Raw genomic sequence first — 18,953 nt, forward strand, 5'->3', positions numbered from 1 at the left:
GAGAGAACTTTCTTAACGAAGACTTTAGGGAAAGAGGCAGAGTACTTAGATTTTTAAGACTTGTTAGTAAAGCTTTTTGACTAAAGTTGGAATTTATATTTAATTTGAGGAATAAATGTTGAGTGGAACAGTTACTTTTTAGATAACCTGCTTTTGCAGAAGAGGGTAGACTACCCTGAAGTCTGGAGAATTAAGATCCCAATCCACATGCAGAATCTGCTATGATTGAGCTGGCAACAGCCTGTTTCCTCACCTCTTTGTGTTTGTGTGTAATACAGATAATCATAGGAGAAAATTTTCATTGCTGAGGTCTGAGGACAGCTCTGCTTCTGTAGGCTGTCTCAGTACTTTCTGACTGGGGAAGGATCTGACGTCTCCTTCCCCCGCTTCTTCCTCTCCCTCCCCTGCCAGAGATCTCCTTTGTTTATTCGTGGATGGCTTGTAGGTGACTCTACTGTTGTGCTGAAATCTTGAGAGTGCAAATACTGTGTCTTGGTGTTTTATTATGTTGCACCAAATTTTACTTTAAAAAAAGCACATAGAGTGTATATTCTCTTACTTTTTAATTTTTTTCATGGAATCTCTGCAAGTCCAAACTAGTACATATTTTTTTTTCACTCCACTATCAGTTTACCTGAAAAAGAGCATGTTTATTTTGTCCTGTGCATTTTTGCTAAAATTATGTAACTTTTTATTATTTTCTCATGTGAACATTTCCAAAACTTTCCTTCACAGGAGTATATGAAGTTCTTGGAGATAGAAATTAGGCCTTCATTAAGAGTAACCCTTTTTCCCCCTTCACTTATTTAATCAAGTTATCAAATAAGACTCCATTTTCTAGGGATGTAGTTATATGTTGCATGGTACCACTTTGCTTTAGTAAATTATATAAATATTGATACACAGTGGCAGTCTCTAAAAGTTTTATCACTCCACAAATGTTTTGATTTCTTCTGTGGAAAATATTTTAACAATATAGCCTGCTAAATTCTAGTAAGTGATAAAAAAGTACATAATAGAAGCTGAGATATGTTAAGACCTCCACCCCTTCCTTACCATCTTTAGTCTAATTGGCCTAGGTAGATTTCTACAAGTTCTAAGCAGGGCTTATTTATCTTTTTCTACAGAAAGTGTTCTTATTTTTTCATGTTTTCCTTAGGTGAATCAAAGAGGGTCCCAGGATATTGTGAATGTTCAAGAAAATTCATCTGAATTTTTGATATTCAAAGAGGAGTCAGTATTTATATTCATCTTTTAAACTGGGAAGATTTATATTTTATTTTAAAACTCCTTGATATTTACAATGAATGGACATAGTGATGAAGAAAGTGTCAGAAACAGCAGTGGAGAATCAAGGTAAGCAACAACTTTATCAACTGTTTACTGTGAGGAGGACTGAATATCCATTTGCTGTTTTTTATAAATTTGTAGTCTTAGCCATCCAAATATTGAAAAGGTTTCTAGTATTTGAAGCTTTGTTGACATTACCTATTCTAAATATTTTTTAAAATATTTAAGTTCTTTGGAACTTTTTGAATTTTGAAGTACTTAAATCTATATTAGGTTTATGCTTGAGGTAATAATGGAAGCTGGAACATATAAAAAAAGGATTTAAATTGATTTGACTGTTGGTAAAAATCTTAAATATAGTAAGAATTGGTGCACTCATTTTGCCTGGCATTTGGCTTTTTGCACCTTTGCTGTCCAGTGCTGTAGCCACTAGCCACATGTAGCTGTTTAAATTTAAATCATAGAATATTCAAAATTTTATTATTTAGACAAACCAGACACATTTCAAGTGCTTAATATCACATGAGTAGTGTCTACTATCTTGGACAGCACAGATAGAAAACATTTTTATCACTGAAGAAAGCTTTATAGATAACATTGATCTGGACATTTGTTTTACTGTATCCCCCCCCGCCTTTTTTTTTAAAATTTTCATGGCGAACTTTTAATTATCTGTGAATGAGTTAAGAGTTTTTACTTGTGCTGTATCTTTTTAAATTAGATTTGTCTAATTTATGTGTTTTAAAAAAACTCTTCACATCGGAATACTCTTTTTAATTTTTTTTTAGCACCCCCAATTTTGAGTTACTTGCACATTGAAATAAAATTCACATAGTTATGTGCACTTATCATAGGTGAAAATCAGCAAAATGAATTTTGAAGTCATATTGGTTACTTATACCAGTTCTACCACTTATTAACTATGTAAACTAGTGTAAATTAATTTCTGATGCTCTGATTTTTGCTATTTTAACAAAATGGGGACCTGGGCATGACAGCACATGCCTGCAATGCCAGCAACTCAGGAGGGTGAGACAGGATCACAAGTTTGAGGCTAGCTACATCAACTTAGTGGGCACCTTGTCTCAAAATAAATAAGGGATACGAATGTGGCTCAGTGGTTAAGTGCCACTAGGTTCAATCCTCAGTACCAACAACAAGTAAGTAAATAAATAAATACAATGAAGTGTAAACCATTTATCTTTAAATTGAGAATTGAGATGCTTCTATAGGTAAAGGACTTAAAATGGTTTCTAATAAAATGTGTACATTTGTAACATTTGCTTATTATAATTAATATGTTTTATGTAACAATGCTACATAACTGAGATGTTAATTATAGTGATGGAGAAATGGGGTGGATAAGAACAGACAAGTTGGTAGGATTTAAGAAAAAAGTTGGATAGAAAATTATGTTGTGCTTATATGTATTTGATCTGAAACTTGAAATTCTTTGGCCGTGCTTAGTATATTTTATCACCTTTCCCTGATAGAATGTTTGGATAACAAGAATATTGTAGAGAATAGAGTAAGAAATAGGTTATGGAAAACATCATTTAGTTGAGCAAGTATTAGTCTAGGAGTTAAAAACTTGAGCTGACACCATCTTTGCACTAGTAAGTTCTCATGATTTTCCCAGTTATAAAATGAGAAGTTGAACTGATTTCAAAGTTTTATCCTACAATTTAATTACAAAGTATGGTGAAGTTGCAAACAACAGAGTTTGACTGCAATCACCAGAGGCAAAGTTAAATTAAAAAAGTCTTTTGAATCTCAGCTTTGATTCAGATCTTTGTAGCTATATTGATTGCTGTACGAGAATAGAAAAGAGTCATGTTGTATACATTCTCTTACTCATTAGTGAATAATGAATTGGCCAATAGGTAGAAATATACAGAAGAAACCCAGGAGTCAAACTCCATAAAAAATAGGAAAATATTCTACTTGGATATGCAGGGAGATTACCAGCTGGTATATTTTGACCATTTATCTATTCCAGTAATCTTTTATATATGTGAAATCATATTTACTTAGAGGATTCTTTCACAGTGCATACTTATTTTAAATGAATGCAAAACATTTCTCTAATTGTTCTGAGTCACTAATTCTACCGTACAGGTTTTGTGTACTTCTGAGAAGTGTGGTTTTCAAGTTATCTAGTTTTTGCAACTGCTTTGGCATTTATCAGAAAGAGAGAGACTTGGTTCTGTTTTGCCTTCATTTTCTTTCTTATAGATATTTTGCTCTTTCCTTGTTCAGCTGTCATTGTTATAACAGTCCCTTCTCACTTTTTCCCTTCAATGCTTTACTCATTAGACATTGCAAAGAAAAGAGCTCCTGCATAGTTAAAAGACTGAGAGGTAAACTTACAGTTACAGGAATTTTCTTGGAAAAATCAAAAGTTGTAACTACATAGCAGGTTGTTTAAGAAGAATTTGATTTTTATTGGCCAGAATTTTAAAATGTGTTTTTACTGCAGAATTTTCCTTTGTGAAAGTTTCTGAAGTGAAATAGAATTAAAAGATGTTATTGGGCATTTTGGTTGTTATAATTAACTTCCTACCAAAAAGGAAAGAAAGAGGGTTTTCCTTCTATACGGAGAACTTTCTGTAACTGTTGACCAAAAAGAAAAAAAAAAAATGCTCAGGGAAATAGGTCATTTTGGCTATATTATAACTGTTTTGAAACTTACTTATTATGAAATGTGGGCCAGGATGCACCTGTACAACAGTTTCAGCTCGACACCAATTTTTTTTTATAACTGAAGTTAAACTTTCTAAAGATAATGTTGGAAGATTTCAAAGCAGGTTTCCAGCTGGGTTGAACTTTTGTTGTCATTTGTAACAAAGTTTCTCAAATCCTGGTTAGACTTATTTTTTTTTAATTGTAAAGTTATCTTGAATGATTTACCCTATTAATAGATTTCTGGGTAAATACCTGAAATATAGGATTATAATTTGCTTGGATTGGTTATTAGGTACTTGCATGTAGATTAAATTTTCAACAAAATTTCCAAGTACATTTAAGAATTTATTTGAATCACTTTAATCCTTAAATATAAATGTAATATTTCTGAATAATTCTTATGGAGTGGGGGGAAATGTTGATGTGCCTTAATAGTCATAGTCATTTAGAATTCATGTGTAGGTGACAATGGAATTTTATTGACCTTTATTTCACTATATCTTTTTACAGTGTTAACAATGTTAACAGTTAACAATATTAATTAACAATATTGTTAACAATTAACAATATTAATACATTAAAATATTTTTTAATAATAATAAATGTATAAATTTTACATTTACGTAGGGGAACCCTATGTTACACTGGCATAGGAAATATATGACAGTAGAGTGTATTTTGACATTATACATACATAGGATATAACTTATTCTACTTAGGATTCTACTTAGTATACTTGGCGGTTGTTCATGATGTGGAGTTTCATTGATTGTGTATTCATATATTAACATAGGAAAGTTATGTCCTTTTCATTCTATTATGCAATAGAAGTGAAATACTTTAATTATTGTTTCATGCTTCAATTATCCTCTTTGGATCTCAACTTCTAAAATGTTTTGGGGAGGCAGTAGTGGTAGGTAGTGAGTAGGAAATATGATTAATGGAAATGTTCTGAATAAAAATACTTTTCATGCTAAATATCCTGATTTGATCATTATACATTGTATACATTTATTGAGTTATGACATAGTACCCTGTAAATGTTATTTTGTTACACAGAAATTATTATGTTAATTAAAAAGAAAAGAAAACCAAATCTCTTTTCTAAAATTCACAAAGCGAGATTACCAAGTTAAATTTTTCTGTAGAAAAATTTTTATACTGTATTCCCTGGAAGCAAGTTACTGTGTCTAGCTCACTCTCAAGGGGTTGAGTGATAATTAAACTCCATCTCCTGGTGGGAGTGTATCTGCATATATTAAGTAGAATTTCTGTAAAGAAATTCTTTTCTCCATTTTTTTTCTGTTTATATATATATACAAAGATTTATGTGTATATATTTTATACTTTTTGTTATTATTTATTTTGCTGTGAAATTAAACTTTGGTCATGCAAGCCTTTTCAGGTCATTTTAATTTTTTTTTTTTAAACACAAAGCCATCCTTTTGACATAGAATTGGCCATTCTTGAAGGACTTCACTGGTTCGTTTTATTCTAGGATGGTTTTAGAAATGAAGAGTTGGGTGTCGGCTGTGCTTGTTGCTACTCAAATGTCACTCTTCTAGGCCTCTCAGACAAAGTGAACAGAGATAGGTGACACATGTTTACATACCGAATCAAGTTATTTCTGTATCTATCTACATACATATTAAAATAAGCATATATCGTTTCTTTTTTTTTTAAAGAGAGAGAGGAGAGAGAATTTTTTAATATTTATTTTTCAGTTTTCGGTGGACACAACATCTTTATGTTTTATTTTATGTGGTGCTGAGGATCGAACCTAGCACCCCGTGCATGTCAGGCGAGCATGTTACCGCTTGTGCCACATCCCCAGCCCACATATATATCGTTTCTTACAAGGTCATTTCAACCTCCCTTATAACTTCGTAAGTCTAACATGAGAAATGTGAAACCTACCATCCAACCTCTGTGTATTCATATATTCAACATAGCATGTATGTAAAGCAGTTTCAGAATTTATAGACTATATTCCAAGGAGAAACAAATTTATTAACTGGAATACAGTGTTTATGTACAGTGTAATTTAATATTTAGCCTTACAGTTTGTAGTCAAACCACTGTTTTCCAAAGTTACTCAAGTTAGCTTATTTGCCCTCAACTTCATTAAGGTATTATGTCATAAATTTGTAATAAATTTAGATTCATTTGTTAGTCTCAATTCCACCCCAGGATTTCCAATATACTTGTTGAGTTTTAAAATCTGCTTAATTATATTTATTCTGTGACATAATGTAAGTTCCATGGGTTTTGACAAATGCATAAAATTATTCTACCTTGGTACTGTACTGAACAGTTCCTTCACCCTAAAAAGTTCCCCTGTGCATCTCAGATTTACTGAATCATCATTTCCATTTTAAAAAGATTTCCAGAAGAATTGTATTCATAGCAAAATTCATATGCACGTATCTGAAACTATTCACCTGGAGTTATTCAACATTTTTCCCATGTTTTAAAGCTATAAATTAACTTCTAAAAAGATTATGATAATCTGGAAGCAATAATGGAAGGAACAGTTTATATACACAAATCAATTAAGTGAGTATATTTAGATCATGGGGCCATATAGATGTGGATGTGAACTGAAAGGAAAATGGAATTTGGTAAATTACTGGATTTCTTTAACTTTTCTAATCTTAATAGAATTGGTAAAGTTTGGGGGAAAATGAAGAAATAATGGTGTATATTCATATGAGTGATGCAGATAGTTTTTTTGTTTGTTTGTTTTTGGTCTGGGGATTGAACTTGGGCACTAGACCACTGAGCCAGATCTCCAGCCCTATTTTATATTTTATTTAGAGATAAAAGCAACTGAGTTGCTTAATGCCTCAACATTGCTGAGGCTGGCTTTGAAGTTACGATTCTCCTGTCTCAGCCTCCTGAGCCACTGGGAGGATTACAGGTGTGCATCACTGCGCCCAGCTTGGAGATAGTTTTCATAGAAATCACGTCCCCTAATGAAGAAGTGCACATTCTTTATATTAGATGTTGGGTATCCTAGCTTTGTAATTCTGTACCTGAAGGTAAAGGAAAGAGAAAAGAGGATGTATCGCAGAATTAAAAAAAAGGGGGGGTGGTGGTGTGTGGATAGAAAGATACCTTTGGTAGTGTATTATTCTCCATGTGAGTGAACTGGTCAGAACCACTAGTTTTAGGAAAAGACCCTAGGACTCTATTGTGCCAGAATCAACCTGTTATAAATGAGTAACTATGGGAATTGCAGTTTACAATTGGAAATATATTATTATCTGTTACTGTGATATGAAGTGAATGCTTAGTCAAAAGTCAACCTTAATTAAATGTTAAAACTATGCTCAAATATATCTTTATTGATGGATTAAGTCAGATCCAAGTTAAAACCACTGAGATTAAAAACCAGAAGCAGCCATACATGGTGGCACACACCTGTAATCTCAGCAACTCGGGACGCTAAGACCAGCCTCAGCAATTTAGTGAGGCCCTAAGCAACTTAGAAAGGGCCCATCTCAGAATTTTAAAAAAGAGCCAGTGACATGCTTTAGTGGTTAAATGCCCCTGGGTTCAGTCCCCAGTACCAAAAAAGAAAAAGCAGTGGCAAAATTGTGTTGAAATATATTAACTTTGGGAATTCAGTGTCTGTGATAATATCTCTCTCTCTCTCTCTCTCTCTCTCTCTCTCTCTCTCAGAATTGGGGCATAAGGCATTATAGTGGGCACTCTCAATTACTGCTTGTCAGCTTTACTGTGGTTGCTTTCGAAAATAAGATTATCTGTCTTTAGAGACTTAATTTGGATGGTTGAGAAGCTTACTATGTGGTAGATACCATGAAACACTAAAATTTTTTCTTTGAAGCTTATGATCAAGAGAGATCCCTTCACAAATATGTAATGTCAGATGGATGTAGTAAATGTGGAGATATAACAAAATCCTGTGCTAGTTCAGATGTAGGAGAGAGAAATTTGATTACAAGGACAAATAGTTTAACTTTCAAATCAATACTAAGAGTAAGGTGTTAGTGGTTTTTGTTTTTGCCTTTCTTTGATCATTTAAATCACTGATAATCTTCAAATTTCATGTACACTGGAAGTGCCAAGGTAATGTGGTTTTTATGATGGTGAGACATTTTGACTGGCTAGGCAAAAAGAAAGTTTATACTAAGGCAGATGATATTAGTAGAAGAGAGTGAATGCAGTGAAATGTACACACTTCATCTCATGGCAGTCTGGTGTGATCTCTAAGAGCTATCTGTTGTCATCTCCAACTTGATTATTTTGAAAGTTAATTTCTACAGGTTATACTAATGGAGAAAAAACATCTGCTAGAAATTATTATAGCTTTAAATTATAGGATTAGTTATTTTTATTATGTCATTGATATTGTGATAAATTATAGGTATCTTATGTAGCTATTCTTCAGTGATTTTTAAATGTATTTATATATAGCCCTATTTCTCATCTGATCATTCCTTAAATGCTTACTAGAGAATATTTAAGGAAATATTTTTAGTTTGCCTCAGATTCAACGCAGCTAACTCAAACAGTTACCTTTGAAATTAGTAATGCTAAAAGTTATCCTTCCTAGTACCCCTCTCTAGCAGTTCTTCAATCATATCTACTTTTTAAAAATTTCATTTTATAAGATAATTTTTCTTGTATTTTGGTAGTTGAATGCATAAATGAACTATTGTTTTTGGTGGCAAGTGCCTAACACATCAATGGCATTTACCTGAGTTTTAGAGGCATACAGGTGAAAAGATAGTCTGAATTTTCTAAAGTGTTTGGTGGTAATTTTTGTGTTATTGGATAAAACTTTGTGTGCTTGTATGTGTTTACCACACTATTATGTAAAATATATTTATATTTTAGGTTGTGGTCCAAAAGTTTGAAGGTAATTATTCACCTTTTGCCACAAACATGTTCTTTTGTTAATATTTAGTGTTTGCTTATTGCCTACTACTTTCCATATTGTTTTTCCAGTTATGCTGAAGCAGATAATGGTCTATTAAAACAATTAAAATAAAGGTTCCAATTTAATGAATTCAAGGTATAGTTAGAAGAGAAGTATATGTATAAACATAATTGTGATATTATGAAGAAATTATAAGTAATATGAACAAAATGTTGTAGGAATATAAGCTGACACAGTTGACCTGTGCCTGAGGAAAGTAGGGATAGATACATAAAGGGCATGATATTTTTTTGAGTAGTCCTAAAGAATGGAAAATTGTATTATTTATTTCTGAGAAGAGACATTTTCCAGATGGGGAAAAGTATGGGGATGGATACTTCTGCTGAGTTTTATTGTCTGTAAGTTTTGCTCCAGTTTCCTTTCTGCCACCTCTAGTTACTCTCAGAAATTAATCCATCTTTTATATTTTGATTGCACATTAAGTTTTTCTTTTTTCCACAGCTTTTTGCCCCCAGTAAAAACCCTTACATAATAGTTAGTTGATGAGCAAGTAAGTCAAATCATGTATGTGTAAAAAGTGTTCTTCCAAAAATACTTATTGCACAAATAATACAGTGTATTAATTATTGAACCATTTAATATGTTCTGCTAGAGACCCTAAAACACAGGGGCTCAAATGCTATTATTTTTCACTGTCAGGTAAGTGAACTCTACCTTTTCTGTTTATGTAGGTACCCAGGGTTCCTGGGACAGATTTGTTGTTCTTAACATATGATTTCTGATTATTCAATGGTTATTTTCAACAAGCACGAAGGAGCTAGGAATAGGAAAGAGGATATAAGGCAAGCCATTTTATATTTAAGGATATGATGTAAATATTACACATTATTTCTGACCCTATCTCTATAGCCAAAACCAGTTCATGAGGCCACAACTAGATGAAATACTGAGAAATCTTATCATTAGCTGGATGGACTTATACCAGTCAAAACTGGAAGATTGAACAAGAATCTAATGTCTGATACATGGTACTAACTAGTAATCATCTTCCTTTTTATTATATAATTTGTTTTGAATATTTTAATATATTTATAGTTATTATTCATACATGTTTCCTATATTTGTTAATTATGACAGTCCAAAGGACACCTAAAACAAACTTTGAAATAATGATTCTGATCTTGAACTCAGGAAAAAGATCAATGGTTTTATCTATTATACCTATCAATATTGAACTCCTAAGTAGGGCAGTATGCTTCTCTTTTCATTTTCACAGTAATCTTAAAAGTATATTTATTTCCATGTAGCAGAAACCTCAGGCTCATCTAATGAGTGTACAGATATAAACAATTACAGTGACAAGAAAGGATTAGAAAGCATAATACACAGTTGAACTTCCAAACACCAGTAAATTAACCCTGAATTTTCCCTTTGGTGTGTGTAAAAAAAAATTCTTTAAAAAATTCTCCCAAAGAAATGCTTTTGAATGGCATTGAAACTTAACTAAACAGTATTAGGATGCAAAGAGAATAAGACAAAATGAAAATTTAGTACAGTGTACTTCTCTAATAAACACAGTTCTTTGTTTTGTCTATGTGTACAGCTCTGTTTTTCAGGCACACAGTCCTCTATTATAAACTTTTATGGACAATTAGATTACCTTCTATCAGTGTATCCATTAGTATATCACCCATTCAACCATGAGTCTAACCCATCTAAATACTACTGACAGTTAAAAACAATAAGACGAAAAGGTAGGGAAATGGAAATATAATAAGGAAAAATTTTATGTGTTAGAGACAAAGGTAAATGGATAAAGTTGTCTTTAATAGAATTAAATTATTGATTTAAGACTGTTACAATCTTTTTTTTTTTTAAGAGAGCGAATTTTTTAAGATTTAGTTTTCTGTGGTCACAACATCTTTATTTTATTTTTATGTGGTGCTAAGGATCAAACCCGCTTGAGCCACATCCCCAGCCCTACAATCTGTTTTACTTATTATGGTTAAATACACAAATAATCTCTTTTCCTTCTGTAGTATTACTGGTTTGAGGTGTTCTTTCATTCCCCCCTTATGACTTTCATACCCGACATTTTAAATCTTCATGGTTTATCAGTACTAGTTTCTTCTGTTTGTATAATGGTAAAGCAGCTGCCCGTTTGCTATTGTTTTTCTTAGAAAGTCATCATTATTTTATTCCTGAACCCAGGATGAGTCTTAATGTTTTCATTAGGTCATAGGACTGATTTGAATGGAGAACAGGGAATAGAAAAAGGGAATTTTACCATTCTGTCATGCTGGCTTTCTCTCCTTCCTAGAGCAGTTCCTTCCCTCAAATATATGAAAATGCTAGGCAAAATAAAGCAAAGGAAACCACTAAATTGTGTGACTGAACTTGAAGAAAGAGGGCTTACTTACATGTACCAGAAACAAAAGGGAACCCAGAGCAGTAACTTTTGAACAAACATGGCAGCACAGGGGATATTTGAAGGGTCACGTCGGGACCTTTGGCCAACAGGCCAGGATTGGTATTGGAACTAAGAGTTTGGCTGCAGCTGAAATGAAGAATATTGTTAACCCTGAAGTTTTGCCTCCTATGTAAGGGTCTAAGAAAACTCCTTACATAGGCTTTCAAAGACATACATTTATCTGTTTATTTATTTATTTTTATATGTGACAGCGGAATGCATTACAATTCTTATTACACATGTGGAGCATAATTTTTCATATCATAGATCAACTCTAGATAGGGCAGAGGGGTTTGAGGGGGGAAGGGAAGGGGCATGGGATTATTAATGATGGTGGAATGTGATGATCATTATTATTCAAGGACATTTTTTATTGTAAGCATAAAATGGAAACACAGTATGAAAATATCTTATAAATTAGAATTATATGATGTAAAGTATTATCTTTACTGGAAAATAAATAAGAGAGGACCCTAAGGACCAACCAGATAACGTACGTGAATGAAAATTTCCAAGTATTAGACGTTTCTTCAGGAAAAAATAATTTATGAATTGAAGCATATATGCAGCATCCATAGGAACCAGTGTTTTTAGGTTGCACAGTTGTGACTGTGGGAAGTGGACTCAGTGTTTGTAGATTTTCTGATTCTTCAGAAGTTATTTCTATATATTACATTTAAGTTAGATAAGTTTGATGAAGAACCAAAAGAAGAAATATAGAAGCAAAGAAACCTGGAGGAAAACGAGAATTTGTGTGGAAGATGGAGGCTTACAGTAGTTTCAATTAGAAAACAAAAGAGGAGATAGTATTAAGCATTTACTAATTCACAGATATCTTTTTAGAATCTGTCAGGTACAATGCTAGAAAGTAGATGTTCATATTACCATGTGTTAAGTGCCAGTTGCCTAAAGTTGTTTTGAGGAGGAAGTCTACAAAAAGCATGACTTCAGAAGTGAAGGATAAATAATAGAATAGTTACATTAGGGAAGAGGGTCAGGTGGTGATTAATAGGTAGGGATACCAACTTAAACCAAAGCCGGGAGGTGAGAAAGAGCATGACAAGAGGGCCAAAGGAACTCAGTGAGGCTGAAGTGCAAATAGAGAGAGAGAGTGATTTTTGATAGTTGTGAAGGTAGGCAGAGATCAGATTTTAATAATTTTATCTCAAGAACCCCAAGGTAAGCCGTTAAAACCTCAAAATCAGTTGTAGTGCTGGCTTTGTCACAGGGTTTAGTAAGTATGGAATGGAACCCATGTATACACATTTTAAAAATTGGGGTGGTGGGCTGGGGATGTGGCTCAAGCGGTAGCGCGCTTGCCTGGCATGCGCGGGGCACTGGGTTCGATCCTCAGCACTACATAAAAAATAAATAAAATAAAGATGTGTCCACCGAAAACTAAAAAAAAATGAATATTAAAAAGTTCTCTCTTTAAAAAAAATTGGGGTGGTGATTTTGATGGAGGTTAGAGTTTGAAGAGGATGTTAATTTTTTTAAGTCATTCAAGTTATTAAGAACATAGACTATAATACAATAACCTTGGTAATGTAGGGATAGAATATTAGCCTTTATGCTAAAAGAAACTACAGAGATATACATTTTGAGCACTTTATCTTATCTCTTCCTGTTGTTGTCTACAAACTTTCAAGGAAAATCAGAAGGGCCAATAAAGGGAGCATGTCTAGTTGAACCAGCTTCTATTGAACAGCTTTCTGGGCAGTACAACCCAAAACTTGTGCTTATGTCTCATTTGTCAGATACTGGCCATCCTGATTGATCTTAACATTGGAATTTCTGTTATTAAGGAAAAGAAGACATGGTGAGTTAATCAAATAGCAGTGTCTGAGGCAGGTATTGAATACAATTTTTATTTAAATTCCTTTAGCATTTATGTTTATCATTTCAGGTTTTTTTTTTTTTAAACTATGTGCATTTCTAGGGTTTGGGGATGTAGCTCAGTTGGTAGAGTGATTGCCTCATATGCACAAGGCCCTGGGTTCAATCCCCAGCACCAAAAAAAAAAAAAAAAAAGAAAGAAAGAAAGAAAGAAGGGAAAAATCACATGTATTTCTACCTTCCTAGTTTGGCCAATTTGTTGATTCATTATGTATTATATATTTTTATTATTTTTTATGCCAGTGAATGTTTACTTAACTTCCATATTCATTGACTTCTGTGGCTTTTAAATCTTCCATCTTTGTGCCCCTTCCATCTTTGTGCCCCTTCCATCTTTGTGCCCTTTACTACCTGCAAACACAGTTGTACAATATTGAAGGTTAATGGAGGAAGAAACTTGTGATATTAAAAAAAAAAATTGTTAGTTTTTCATAAAGCTTACCAGAATAGTATCATCAGCTTTATATGCCCTTTCCCAGATTCACTAATGTTTTAACTTTTTGCCACATTTTCTGTTATTCTATCTTTAAAATCACGTATTATTTGCATCCATGTTAATGTGTATTTAATTTTTTGAACCATTTTATACATTGCAAAAGTCATGCCTCTTACATGTTAACACTTTAGTATATATTTTCTAAGAATAAAGGTATACTTTTCCATATGCCCTCTATAGTTAGTAAAATCTGGAAAATTTACATTGATACAGTACTATAATATTTCGGTTTGGTCAATCCTAATCTTTTAGTTCCATGTTCAGTATAAGATCCTATACTGTATTTAACTTTCATGTCCTTAATTGCCTTGAATCTGAAGTATTCCTCTTTGTCTTTCATGAGATGAACATTTTGAAAAGTACAGGCTAGTTATTTTACAGAATATATTTCTCAATTTGGGTTTGTCTTGTGCACTTATGGTTAGATCCAGGTTATATATCCCTTATTCTGTGCAAGTAATGGTTTCTTTCTGAAGGATATCACATCTGAAGCTAATATAGCCTGTCTGCCCTCGTTGGCATTGCCATAGGAAAAGATATTGCCTGGTTTCTTCACTGTGATTTTAAATTTATTCAACATAGTTAATACGTTATTTGTTAAAAGACACTTTGCAGCTATATAAATATCTTACTCATCAAACTCTACCCCTAATTGTAGCCTCCAATGATGATTATTGCTTAAACCAGTATTTTCTATGGTTATTCAAATGATTGTTTTTCTGGCACAACCACCTTGTTCACAGTTACCAGTTGACATTTAGAGCTGTCAGAACCCTCCCCGCTGAGTGTGTCTTAGCATGGACTCAATGATTCCTGTTTTTATACATGGGGTAATAATCCCTTACTGTCTTTATTTTGGTGCTCATATCAGATTTGTCTTATGAAAGCTTCTTCATATTGTCTTCTCACCCATCTCCCACTCCTGCCAATATCTAACATCCTCTCATTTTTTTTTTAAGTAATTTTTAACACAGCTAAGTTGTTTGGACTCAATTATGTACCTTCCCTGTCATAACCTTAGAGTAGGCCATTTCTCAGAGGAGTTAAATAGTGTAGAGTAGTATTTAGGATTCAAGATCTGGGTGCTAGGGATTGTAAATTTAAAACTTAAAAGATGTTCACATTGACTGAGAGTAACAAATTGAACACACTGACATAAATGCAAAAGGATATCTGCAAAGGGCTTTTTTTTTTTTTTTTTTTTTTTTTGGGTACCACTATTTACAGTATCAAAGAATTGGAAGTGTGCCTTTTTTTAGTTGAGGGGTAACTTGAAACTCCGGAGTGTATGCAAAATGGTCTATATGCAGTTGCATAAAGGAATGGTAAGGGCTTGGGATGTGGTGCAGTGGAGGAGTAATGAAGATTTCTAGGATATAATTCTCCAGATTAAAGGCAATTAAAGACATGAAAGTCAAATACAGTATAGGATCTTACACTGAACATGGAACTGAAAGATTAGGAAGATTGACCAAACTGAAATATGATCTTCTTTAAGATTTTTAAATATGTTAATTATAAAAGAGGGAGCATAAATATTCATTTGCTTATATTATAAAAGGGAAGATAAAAATTTTAAAGAATATTATAAAGGGAGAGGATATAGTATAGAAGAAACAGGAATGGAAGTTAACTTCTGTAAGCTCTAAAGTTGGATCCAAGTAATAAAAAAGCAGTATTAAATGAATACAAGGCAGCCCTTAAAAATAAAAAAAGACAAATGACCCTTATTATACCAAATTGGTAGCTACACAGAAATAAATTATTTCATGGGGTTAGGCTCAGTGGTAGAGTGCTCATCCAGTGCATGTGTGAGGCACTCGATTTGATCTTCAGCACCACAAAAAAATAAATAAGATATAGTTATTGTGTCCACCTACAATTAAAAAAAATTTCAAAAAAATTATTTCACCTGATTTGAAAGCAGTAATTTGTGGGAGTGAGTATTGAATTGCAAAGAAAATTTAACTTTCAGTAATCAGATTGTAATGATTGTTGATACTAATAATGGTATTATTTTGAAAATATTATATGTATTCTAAGATAAAGCAAGCAATTAGTTGGCCAAAGATATTTGAAACCAAGAAACGCAATCCCAGTGATGATATAAATATGAAACCAAAGAAATTAGGTAAAAAAAAAAAATCTGCAAATTTGAATTTCAGTTGGAAAAGTATAAATTAATGTATTTTCTCTAAAAATACACATAGCCTAGTCCATTCCATTAAAAGTAATCTTAAAAACAACAACCAGTCCAGGAGTAATAGATTTACCTAGTACTGAGGTTCCTATTATTTTCCCATTTAAACAGAAGGAGAGCTTTTTGATGAAATTTCTGAGTTACAGCCTGAGGCAAGAAATATGCAAGGTGAGCCTGGGACATCTTGTCATGCCAAAAAGCAAGTAAGCTATCAAAGATTACTGAAGTCTTGTCAAAAGGACTCTGGAGCTAATCAAGGATTTCCTATTGGCTAAAAGTGGGACAGTATGGAAATCAAGAAGGATGCTAAAGTGTATTAAAATTTATGAAATAAGTTCAAATCCATGAGGTTTTAATGAAACTTTAAAAATTATTGATGTGCTTTGAAGAATGCTAGTGGTTTTTACTCTTTTGAAAATTGGTAAATAAGAAAAAGAAATGAAAATGCCTTTCATCTATGAACTGTGCCTCAAGGATAACTAATATGAAGAGAGAAAGTTTCTTTGTATTGCCCCTAAAGAAGAAATTATATTGGATAAATGAAGAATGATAAAATGCCACCATTTTGCTCCCTCTAATTAAATAATGGACAAAACCACACAATCACTAATGATTGCTAAACTTGTGAGATATAAACTAATTGAAGAAATCTATAATGGAGAATTAGGCTAGGATGAAATCTTTCATGAAAGGCCTTATAGGTGTCTGACTTTTGTTATAGAAAGACTGGAGACGTAAAATTATGCTATGATTAAATTAAATTTGGAGCACTTGTAGTACTAGGCTGAAAGAGTTATTAGGGAAAGGCTATTCGTATATTTTAGCTTATACTTTTGTGTCTGAATATAGAGATTTTTTTCCCGTTTTCCCCTGCACACACACATATTTTTAAGTTTTTGAATGTATAAACAAGGTATATAAAATTTGCACAATTTCAAAACTGAAGAATATTTGGCAATCCGTATTGCCTCTACTCTCTCAGCCATTTTTAAATTAGTTGCTGGTTTATGCTGCTATTCTTGCTTTTTTCAAAATAATAAGCAAGTGTATATAAATATTTCCATCTTTCTTGTATAGAGAAAGCATACCATATTGTTTTGTATCTTGCTTTTTTAAAAAAATTATATTCTAGAAATCACTCTGTAACAGTAAATAAGATATTCTACATTCTGCATATTCCTTTTTTAATTGACACATTAGATCTGTACATATTTATGAAGTACCATGTGATATGTGTGTGTGTGTGTATACATATATGTTTGTGTGTGTGTGTGTGTGTGTATATATATATATATATATATATATATATATATATATATATATATACACACATACATATTGTTCAAGTCAGGTTAAGCATGTTTATCTCATTTCTGTTTTGGGAAAACATTCCAAAAATTTTCTTTTAGCTTGGATTTTTGAAATAAATGACATTGTCTTTGGGAAAACATTCCAAATCTTCTACCTTGGTTTTTTGAAATAAATGACATTGTCATCATCTGTAGTTTGTACTGTAGTTTATACCTGTGCAATAGAACACCAGAACTTATTTCTCGTAAGTATAATTTAGTACCCATTGGTACTTCTCCCGCAGCATCTTTGCTTTTTTTTTTTTTTGTTGTTGGTACCGGGAATCAAACTTTTACCACTGAAGTACATCATTCTCGGTCCTTTTTGTTTGTTGTTTGAGACAGAGTCTCAGTAAGTTGTAGAGGCTGGCCTTGAACTTGTGGTTCTTTCTCCCTCATCTTCTTGAGTTGCTAGGGTTACAGGTAGGCATCACTGTGCTCAGCCACGAGAACAATGTAACAAAATAAATACTTCTAATTCCAAAGGTAAACACATTCTAATAGTAAACCTAGGGTCATACTGTTGGTTTTATTTCCAATCAGAATTACTCCCTAAATATGTGAAAGGAAAAATTCCTATATTCACTTAAGAATTTTGATTTGTTAACAAGCAGGGTTGTGTGTGTGGGTGTGTGAACACTTGTGAATGGAACCCAGGACCCTGCAAATGCTAATTAGCACTCTATCATTGAGCTATACTCGCTGAATCCCTAAAGAGCAGTTTTGACTAGCAGTGCATCTGGAAGATTTATTTTAAAATGTAGGCCTATAATAGAGCCCTCCCCCAGATTTATTCACTCATTATCTACTTTATTTTTGTGTGTGTGTTACTTGGGATGAAACCCACAGGTGCTCTACCATTGAGCTACATCCCCAACCTTTTTTGTTTTTCAAGTCAGGATCTCACCAAGTAGCCTAGGTGGGCCTTGGATTTGTGATCCTCCTGCCTCAGCCTCTCAGTAGCTGTGATTACAGGCTTGTGCCATGGTGCTTGGGTTCATCCATCTACTTTCAGAGTATTTGTTGAGCACCCAGCTGTACAAGGTTCTATGTTAAGTACTCTGGAAAAAATATAATGAAAAAAGTTATAAGCTATTAAAATGAGGACTCTTGCTTAACTCTTCTCACTTGAAGACCAAGTATAATAACACTTCATTCTGAATGCTTGTTGATTACTGTACCAGTCTAGTTATGTCTGGATCAGTTGTCTTAAACATAGCACAAAAAGATATTTGTCAGTTTACATGAATGTCTCAAGGTTAGTTCTTTAATGGTAAGGACTTTGTCTCATTTTACTCTACTTAGTGTCTTATTGAGTCAGTGAAAATTTTTCTTAGCTAGTGTGTTAAATGGAGAAATAAAATCATTGCTAATTTTTCTAAGGGAATTTGAGAAAACTGTTTGGATTTGTTTGTGGTACTGGGATTGAAGCAAGGAGTTCCCTATCACTGAGCTAAATCCCCATTTTTATTTTTTATTTTGAGGCAGGGTTTCACTAAGTGAGATTGGCCTTGGATTTGCCATCCTCCTGCCTCAGCCTCTTGAGTAGCTGAGGTTACAGGTGTGCACTACTGCACTTAACTTTTTTCTTTTTTTGAGTTTAAAGGCACTGTGCTATTTTGGGGCCTCAGAACCATGTGATGAAAGGGTAGAAACTGGCA

The 18,953-nt window shown here is 33.0% G+C and overlaps 1 protein-coding gene and 1 non-coding gene across 6 annotated transcripts in view; both read left to right on the top strand.

Moving 5' to 3' along the window:
- The window catches only part of Chd1 (chromodomain helicase DNA binding protein 1), a 93,305-nt gene that overhangs the window by 1,254 nt on the left and 73,098 nt on the right, over positions 1-18,953 (top strand). For all 5 annotated transcript variants that reach the window (XM_076856977.1, XM_076856974.1, XM_076856976.1 and 2 more), the window contains exon 2: positions 1,160-1,356. In XM_076856977.1, coding sequence (XP_076713092.1) covers positions 1,304-1,356 — 53 coding nt within the window. In that variant the 5' untranslated portion in view covers positions 1,160-1,303. The remainder of the gene's footprint in view (positions 1-1,159; positions 1,357-18,953) is intronic.
- Trnam-cau (transfer RNA methionine (anticodon CAU)) lies at positions 13,293-13,368 on the top strand. Its single transcript has one exon. It is a non-coding gene; the product is annotated as a tRNA-Met (tRNA).

This window comes from Callospermophilus lateralis, chromosome 5 (assembly GCF_048772815.1).
Source record: "Callospermophilus lateralis isolate mCalLat2 chromosome 5, mCalLat2.hap1, whole genome shotgun sequence".
Lineage (NCBI taxonomy): Eukaryota > Metazoa > Chordata > Mammalia > Rodentia > Sciuridae > Callospermophilus > Callospermophilus lateralis.